The sequence below is a fragment of the Poecilia latipinna genome, unplaced genomic scaffold, assembly GCF_001443285.1.
Source record: "Poecilia latipinna isolate Pla-1442-1.1 unplaced genomic scaffold, P_latipinna-1.0 Scaffold580, whole genome shotgun sequence".
Lineage (NCBI taxonomy): Eukaryota > Metazoa > Chordata > Actinopteri > Cyprinodontiformes > Poeciliidae > Poecilia > Poecilia latipinna.
Genome location: NW_015113196.1, coordinates 241,873 through 251,621, shown reverse-complemented (window position 1 = coordinate 251,621; position 9,749 = coordinate 241,873). Strand labels below are relative to the sequence as shown.

The window sequence follows — 9,749 nt, the reverse complement described above, 5'->3', positions numbered from 1 at the left end:
TGCCGGATTCTATATGTCAGTAAAGCCTTTCCAGTCACTGAAGGAATGAGAGAGATGCTGACAGACAAACAGAAAGAGACACAGATCTACAGGGTAGAGAGAGGGAGAAAAAGAAAGGAGAGAGACAGAGAAACAGAAAGAGAGAGAGAAAGAGAGAGAGAGAGAGAGAGAGAGAAAGAGAGAGAGAGAGAGAGAGAGAGAGAGAGAGAGAGAGAGAGGGGGGGTTAATTTAAAGTGGGCGGGGCTAAAACTGTCAATCAGCGGTGGTTGTTTGGGGAGCGGGCGGTCCTGCACAGCGGGACATCCAATGGGAGTCGACGCTGCTTGTGTCGCTATGGTGACGGGGCTGTGCCCAAGGAGGTTGTGATGGGTTGACAGGTGCGTGACAATCGGAGGCTCTCTGTAAGCATGTACGCCAAAGGCAAGAGCAGCAACGTGCCGTCCGACAGCCAAGCCAGAGAAAAGTAAGTTTTATTTATGGGGGAGGAAACAGCGGCTGTGAGGGAAGTTCATGAGCGGCCGGGGGGCAGTCACACACTGAGCTGCGGCAGGGGAGGGCGCAAGGAGACTCACTCAGCTGCACGGAGCTCTGTGCCCAGCGCTCTGCAAGCGCTGGAAAGTTCACCGCTTCCTTTATTTGAGAAAAGGTAGACATTTTGTCAGGAGGTTAAGACGGTGGTAGGGTTGGAAGGTTGGAAAGCCGTCTTTAGTTTAATCTTCAGGCTTTCCTAAATGTATTTATTCTAAGACGATTTTAATTGATATCCAGCAGCGTCCTTCTTTGTGACGCCTTTGCTTTTACTCCGCATGTTTTATTGTATCATGCATTGGTAATATTTATATTTGGTGTATTTTTTTTATTATTATTTTTATTTTTTATTTTTTTGCATTGCGACACTGGTATGGATTTAATGGTAGCTACATAAATAGTTTATTTACAAGCATGCGGAGCGAAACTCTGCTCGCTCACAGTCGACTGGAGCAAAGAGAAAGTCGGAGCGTTTGGCTCCCAGACACCGCTTTATATGTGGCTCTTCGGGGGGTCGCTTTGCTGAGACAACGCCGGTCAGTTCACCTGCAGCGATGGGTGAAATGTGTGGCAGCAGACCGAGATGTTGTTCTGTTAGGCTGACATGAAAATATCCGAAATGGTGTTTGTGTTTGTTATGTGTGAGCGGTGCTTAATTATCTTCAAATTGAGTTTGACCCAGGATGCCCATCAGACAGGAGCTTTTTTTGTAGCTTCAGTAAAAAGGCGAACCTGACAATTTAAATATCTGTTGCATTACCCAAATTACCCAATTAACATCGCCACTAATTTTAAAAGGTTGTTCAATGAGTTTTTGTTTATTTATTTTCTTTAGTTAGCTTTATTTACTGGGTTATTTATATAAGTATTTATTCATTATGTCTTTTTTTTTTGTTTTTGTGTAGCATTTAAACTTTTTAATCACTATCACTCCATCGCAGCTCTGCTCTCTACCAGCTTTTACAGCATCATAAAATCACTGGGTTTAGTACACCAACCTGAAGTCTTTAGTGCCCCCTTTCCTCAGTTCACCCTTTGGAAAACTTTATGCAAGTGCCCCTGTATTCAGCTATTTGTATTGCAGTTCTTTAAGTTACTCATATAAAAGAATGTTTATTGTTATTATGCATACTTAACCTACATAGATGTATTGCGTCTGACTCCGAGAGCTAGAGGCTAAACATTTTAGTGTATCACCATTGTAAGGCTGCGGGTTTTAATTCTTTTAGTGCCCTTTATTTCTGCCTCAATATAAACATTTTAGATTTTGCAGATTTTCTAGTACATCTATATTTACATAGATGTGCATTTTTTTAAATTATCCTGTTAAACTTTTTTTTGTTGTTTAAGTCAGTGTCTAAACATTTTGTCACTTGTGACAAAATTATGAGTCGAAGGTACTCACGGACCAAGCAAAGAAAACTAAACTGAACTAAAAATAAAAAATAAAAAAATCAAGCAAATAAAGTTGTCCTTTTGCAGGAAAGGGATGTTATTCATTGTAGATCCAAAAAGTAAAAATATATATATATATTTTGTATTAAAAGAAAGGCATCTTGTTTTCAGTTTGACCAAATTCATTCTCAGTAAAAGAAAAGGATTTGGATCACTTTCTTTCAAAATGTTAGCTGGCCAAGTTGGATAAATCAGATAAAAGCTTGGTGCAGCAAAGTCAGCTTTTCAGTAAAAGTCACTGGATAAACATGGTTCTACTTATTATAAAAAGTGGGTTATAAGAAGATTAAAATTTTGTTGTACTTAACATTTTCCATTTTAAGAACACTATCATCATTTTACTATTATTACAAATAAAAGGTCTCCATCTACATCAAGCCCCTGGGCTGGACGGGTCAATTCTGTATCATTCTTAAATTGTAGTTTGAGAGCTGCACAAATTCAGTCAAAGCACCACAAATGGTCCAAGGGTTCCACTTTGGACACCCTCGGTTTAAGTTGTAGAGAAACAAATATTTTCATATTGAAGTCTGTGGAAACGTTGAGAGTTTATTAGCCTGCTAAATAACAGCACATGGTTCTAGGATTTTTTTGTACAAAATGTTTGGACCTTGGGCTACTGCTTGCTGGACGCGTGAACTGTGTTGAAGTTTTAAATTATTGGATTTGATTTTACGCAGTTGCCATCGTTTGGCAGCGATGTATGTAATACATCAGCTTAAGACAGCTCACCAGAAATTGTACGTGCTCTAAAGTGTAAACAACCTCGTGGGGAGTTGGCCCATATCTAAAAATCTCTTATAGATTCCTTTTGCCCTGATTTTAATTGCTTAGTATTTGGAAATGTGGCCAGCGCAGACTGAATGAGCTCATTCACTTCCTCCCCTGTCATTGCTAAACTACAACCAGAGGCAGACTGCAATTCAAGAAGAGCACAGAAAAGTAACATCAGTCGTTCACAAGTGTAGAAATCCTAGACGGAGCACTGAAGGGAGATGAGAATTGAACGAAACTGAATATAGGCAATCGCCAGGCTTGGGTTTGTTTGTGTTTGCCTGAAATACAATTTTTGTAGTTGTTTTACACCACTTAAAAACTTGAAAAATCCTCTTGGTGGTTTACAACTAAAGGAAGGATAGAGTGAACCTGGCAACAAAAGAGAGTTTGTTGATAAAAGATTAAGGCAGTAAAATAACCTTTCTGACAGGGTGGATGGTGTGTAAGACCAGTAATTGAAGGGAATTTGACAAGGCTGATTATCATTGATGTTGTGCCAGTTTACCCATAACATGAATTTGTTATAAGTTCACACATAATTCACAGCCACACGGAATAGTTCTCATTCATTCATCATATTCTTTTTAGCTACGAATAATGAATTAGTATCTTAATTATGTCATTATGATAGGCACCAGCAACCCTCCCGACCCCACTAAGGGACAAGGGTGTACAGAAAATGGATGGATGGATTATGTCATTGCATAATAAGATATTTAATAGAATTACATCTTGTTCTCTAACGACTGCATTTTCCACAATGCTCATATAAAAACTTTCTGGTGGACTAATGAGGCTATTTTGTTGCCCACGTTAAGCACTGTGAAGTTATTTCTCGCTGAACTTATCTGTACGATTGTCTGCGACAAAAGTCAGTAGTGACAGAATGGACTTAGATGTGACATTATTTCTCTGCTCATTTCTGGTGTACCTGCAAACCCACACAGCTTGACGTACTTCTTGCCTGAAAAGGCTCTTACACAGTGTTGCAAATCCAAGGGACAGAAAACCAGCCCAGCATAATGCGATAACTTTGGTGGTTCAGGCCTGAGCCTTCAGTTCATATAGTTAACTTTAAGGTGAAGTGAAGTTCCCACACCTATTATTTATGTACCATAACTTACAAAAAATGTGTTCCATAATGACCAAACCATGCTCACATACAGCAGTCATCTGGTCCTTGCCTTTTAGCAGAAATTTTGCAGCTGATTCCTACTTAAACTTGCAGTTTACATCTTTTGTTTGATTATAGCCTGGTTCAAGTTTAACACGTAAAAAAAAGACACCCCAGTTAATTTTGTGGTCGACTTATGAAAACACTCATTTTATTTGAACATCGTGTTTTTGCCTTATGTAAGAAACATGGAATTATTTTTTTTTTTTGCTAATCCTATTTGAAATCATTTATTTCTCCTGAGGAAAGACTTTAATAATCCAAGCTTGATGAGGTGAAATATTGATGACAATCAGACAGTTTGTCAGTGAGTTTCGACTACCATTAGTATGATGACTTAAAGTAGACAAGGGTGTTTTAAATTTTTATCTTTAGAAAATCGAAAATCACGCTTTGGCTTCCTTGAATTTGAACAGATAGCTATTTTATGTTTATTATGAAGTGCTATGACTCCCTGTGGTCCGACTATCACTATACATTTCTCTTTATTTTGGGTGATATTTTAATGATGAGGCTAAGTGTTCAAACCTCCTGAACTGAGGACTGAACTTGAAGAGTTGTGAAAGCTTGTCCAAAATGTCCGAGTTTTATATATATATATACATATGTGTGTGGTGTGTGTGTGTGTGTGTGTTAAAAATGCTTGTGTCTCCTGTTTAGGTAAAATCCAAGGAGAAGTCTATAAAAGGCTACATTAATGCACGATTAATGACTGTTGGTCATTTGTCGTGTGCTTTGAATCCAGTAGGTAAACAGTGTGACTGAGTGTTCATCTCAGACCTTTAGCCAAGTTCTTGACTGTAGATCAATATAAAAAGGACTGAACAGTGGGTTCTGCTCTGTCACTGGCTTATTGCGTGATCTGACTGAAGCAGTGATGGAGAGCTTGCTGCAGGCCAGAAAGACACTTCCTGTGAACGCTGCGTCTCTGCTGGAAAGACACGAACCCATACTTATTCTGTAGAAGTTGCTTAGAGACATACAGAACATCTGTACAGTGATGCCTTCATATCATGGGGTTTGTGACAAATAACATCCGTATGTGTTATAAAGAAAACAGTCTGATTGATATTGATGACAACTTACATTTTATATTTCATCAGCAATATTAAAATAATCTAAAAGTATAAACGGTTTTTTGCACATGACCACTCTTCATTCTTTCATGATAGGCCGAACTCATCCTTTACTTTCTTGTGTGGCCACCCAGCACCATACTGCCAAAACCACTCCTGTGGAAGAATATGTTGTAGTAGTTCTGCACTCCAGAGATCAGGCCTTTATTGAGGAGCAGTAAGAAAAAAAGTGTGTGTTGGAGAAAAAAAAAAATCCATAGAAAAACCATTTGCATTTTGCTGCAAAAGGTTTATGGAAGTGTATGGCCAATTGAAAGCACTTCTTTGGTTATATGCAAGACACAAGTGGTCTAAAACTAACACTGCACATCACCATGAACATCCTCACAGTGAAATGTGGTGGCGGCAGCATTATGTTGTGAGACTGGTTTTGTTTAGAGGATGCAGAGAAAGACGTCAGAGTTGATGGGAAGATGAAGGCAACTAAAGGAAGGGAAGGATTGAGACTGGATCTTACCTTCTAGCAGGACAAGTAACCTTTATAGCCGTAGTAGGACAGAATAGTTTAGAGCAAAACATATTCATGTTCTGGAAGATAAGACTTACAAAAAATATGTTTAGTCACAGGAACTCCGTCTCAATCTGACTGAGCTCAAGCTACTTGAAAAAAAATGAGTGTGCTTAAGTTTCTTGCACTGTGCTCAAAAAATTTTTAAAATTCTGTTTCCCCATTTTTATTTTGGTTTTTTATATTTTCTTTAAGTTTGATTTAAAAGAAAAAGTAGGAAAATTTGACCACATGAAAATCAGTCACAGTCCAATGTGCTTATAATGCTGCTCAGTAATCATATTCCATTCTACCCACTTTGATTGAGCATAATATAACAAACTGATTGAATGATTAATTTGTATAACCCTAATATATCAAAAGTATATGAACTTCTTATATGTATTTGCTTACATCTATATTTATTGATACCATCTTAAATTTCACAATAAGAGAGGGGGAAAAAAAAAAAAAAACTTTGCAAATAATGTATAAATTTCCCAGCTAATAATTCAAGTAATGTTGCTGCAGGTCGGCTCATTATCTGTTTACATTTCACCGTACAAGTCGCAGTCGATCAGCTACAAGCCACAAAGGAGAAGAAAGGAATGGGCAGCAAGGAGACATAAGATGAAAAGGGGGGGAGGGGGGTTGGAAAATCAAGTAAGGCAAAGTTTTGTTGTCTGTTAACAAGCAGACTTGTTTATCTGTGGTCTGTATCAGAGAAGCAGAGCAGGCCCACCACTGCTGAGCCCTCAGTTGCTTTTCATTTCTGTGGCACAGCAGGGGATCGGAGAGCGGGAGAGATGGAGGGTAGCAACAGATTGAGGAAAACGAAGGAGGAGGAGACGGAGCGGGACTGAGGGAATTTGCTGGATCATTAGTTTACAGTGTTGTCGTATTGACCTTAGAATGGACCCCTGTAGACAAGGGGCTCTGGCATCTAGCCCATGTAGATGTAGAGCTCTGAAACCAGCTGGCCTCTATGGATTTCTGTTCAATGTGTTGGTGCTGTGGTGTGTACATATATATATATATATATATATATATATTTGTATATTAGTACTTTTTACTGTAGTTTCATTCCCAAAATGCAGGGAATATCTCCTCTATCCTGTGTAAAGTAAAGAAAAAAACACCCTTAATGTTTCATGAAACCTTGATATCCAACTTTAACCAGCCTGCATGTGTTTGTGTCAGCGTATCACAGAGTATATGGCAGCCTTCACACCTGTGTGTCTAAAGGACACCTTCCATAGCGTTCAGATGGCACTCCCACCCCCCTCCTCTGTCTGTACCTGTGCTATGGTCTGCATTTGATTTTGATAGGAAGTGACAGTACACGACCACTGACTGTGTACTGCAGTTGTTCAATGAGTGTAGGTTTCAGTCACTGGCTGTCAGAGGACACATTCCACAAAGCTCTGGGTTTGTGGTCCTGACTGAGCAGCATTGCAGCACATAGTGCACATTCCTCTTTTCCTCCTTTCTCTGTGTTTACGAAACAAAAACCAAACTTTGCCTGGGAGACACAAGAATACTTGGAGGGTCTTTACTTCTTAACTTTTATCAGAGCACGTATTGTTCCATGTAATCCCCCCCTCCCCACTTCCCAAATTTAACTCTTCACTTTGTTTTTCCTAAGTCAGTATGTGAAATGGCTAACTTGTAGTTTTAGTACAATTACAATATGTGTCGTTTTGCTAAGTTCATCTTCCATCCATCAATCTGGTGAAGATGACGGATTGTTGGTTTAGATGAGGATTATCATTCTACACGCACATCTATTTCACAACTGAAACACCTCAGGATCCTCCTAGTAGGCTGCCAATGCAGTACTTCACAGACTGAGGCAGAGCAGTGCATGCTGGGAGCGTTTATCTGACAGAAGCAATTCAGGCTGCCACTCCGGCTTTCTGTGTGAGTCGCATTACAGGAGAACTACAATAAAAATAAATCTGCATACACACACATACACTGGTATGCTGTTCATTGGCTCTGAAAACTATCACAGATGTGCTCATTAGAACAAACAGGAATGCAATTTGTAGCATAAATATAATATTGTACCCAGAGGATAAATACATTCCTAGAAAAACAATATGGGACTGTTTTTTTTTTTTTTGTTTTTTTCTATTCAGGATTTTCTTCTCCTCGATACTAATGCAAGTCGTTTGATTTTAGGCGTCTTTGATAAAGAATCCCATTCCGATAGTACTTAAAGCTAATAAAATCAAAGCTGACTGCATTAAAATATTACCCTACATTTCATCAGTGTTACAGCCACTCACCGATGACATTCGTGATGCTACAGCCTCTGATCAGCGACTGATCATTTGTCCCAAATGCAGCTGCTCCGGGTCAGCTTTAATTCACTGCTCTAATTTGAGACAACTCGGCTAAAAACGGTATTAAAATTTCTGGCTACGCATCACCTAAAACAGGCGCTGCTTTATCTTGAGTGTACAAAAAAATACACATGACTTTACATGCACTTCTTCAATCGACTTGTGTCTTGCCACTCAACTATGTGAAGACGCTTTCACTTTAAGCATTGTGAAATTTTATGATTCAGGTAGTGCAGCAACTAACAATTCCTTTTTTATTTAAGTTAAATTATTGACTCTTTTTGAGTTTTTTTTTTTCAAATGCTTTTTAAAACAGAATAGAATAGAATGTATTTTTTAATAGGGATACATGGATCCAAAACACAGAATATGTGATATAGCTGTTGATAATTTTCAACTCGTTTTGCATAGAGACACTCATGATAAACAGCCATGCAGACACATTGAAGGAAAATTTAAAGAGACTAATTGACCTAATTGCAAAGTTTTTGGACTGTGGGAGGAAACTAATGTAACTGGAGGGAACCCTCTCATGCACACAGAACATTTATTGCTAGACCAACCATTAGTTGCAGCCCTACTTATAAGTTTGTTTTAAATATTTTGCACTAAGATTGCACATGAACAGTTTAATGTGCTGAAACAATACAGAAGTAAAACAGATATTGCGCTCTACATCACGTAATGTCTGCACAACAAAACAGACAGGCACCACTTTAAACAACAAGATGTAGACCCACATTCTTGTCTAAAAGATGGTTCAAACATAAATTCAGTGAAAAATGCATTAGAAATACAATGGGATCACTCAGCAGCTTAAGAAAATTACTATGTCTTTTCTGTCTGCTCAATATTGGCATCTGGCATTTATGGTGGGAATTTGTTCCATGTTAAACCATTAAACTCTGCAAGGAGCCAAAAACATCCATTTATCATTGCTGCACTTGAATTACTCGCATACCAAAATGCTTCAAAAAAAAAAAAAAAATTAAATAACAGATTTGAACGTTCTGTCAGCCATGTTTGTTGTTCAAAGAGTTTGGATAGAGCTGACCAATGACTGCTGTTGAACTTAACGGAAGTAATAATCAGCATAAACACAAGCTGCATACTGTGGAAGGGGGGGTCATTGAGGGTTATGCTTCACAGAGCTGTGAATGTTACTTCCGAAGAAAAGTTTAAGAAATGACAAAAATTAAACATATTGATCTAATTAGATTAATGGGATTATTATAGTGGATGTCTTGGATTATGAAAACTAGTTGCTGCATCCTGAGTCTATTGTTCCAGCTGCTCAACCTCACCGTGAAAGCTGTCTGAACCCAGTATGCAGAGCAGGCTACTTGACACACAGGCAGACAGGAAGCTGCAAAAGACGAGACAGATTGTCTTTCAAAGGAGACGCTCAGATTTTTAAGGAAAACCACAGATTTGTTACATCAATAAAATAATGGGCACAGCCTAAAGTACAATTTTGCAAGCTGTGCATTTGTATATAGACCCAGATTGCTTAAACCTTGTGTGTAACACAGTTGCTTGGCTTACTGGAGATGTAGATGACTAAATCACAGAAAAAACATCAACAACAAGTACCGAGTCAAAATTTTGTCTGAAATCTGGATGCAAATCACTTAAAAATGAAAACCTGTGACTTAGGACAAAAATCCTCATTGCTCTGTTGAGCATGCACTGTCTAAAGTTAGTTTCTGCATATATTTTGAGCCATTTTGTCATTTTTATATGTTCTTATTTTTTATTCTGCTTATTTGCATGATTGAATGTTTTTTTTTTTTTTTTTTTTTTTTTTTTTTTTTTCTTTTTTTCCATTTTTTTTTTTCCCCTT

At 38.2% G+C, this 9,749-nt stretch overlaps 1 protein-coding gene across 3 annotated transcripts in view; it reads left to right on the top strand.

The window, feature by feature from the left end:
* The first annotated feature begins 293 nt into the window (after positions 1-293).
* Positions 294-9,749, top strand: part of ssbp2a (single stranded DNA binding protein 2a) — a 63,479-nt gene continuing 54,023 nt past the window's right edge. For 2 of the 3 annotated variants that reach the window (XM_015042186.1, XM_015042185.1), the window contains exon 1: positions 475-647. In XM_015042186.1, coding sequence (XP_014897672.1) covers positions 478-647 — 170 coding nt within the window. In that variant the 5' untranslated portion in view covers positions 475-477. The other variant, XM_015042187.1, reaches the window with a different exon arrangement.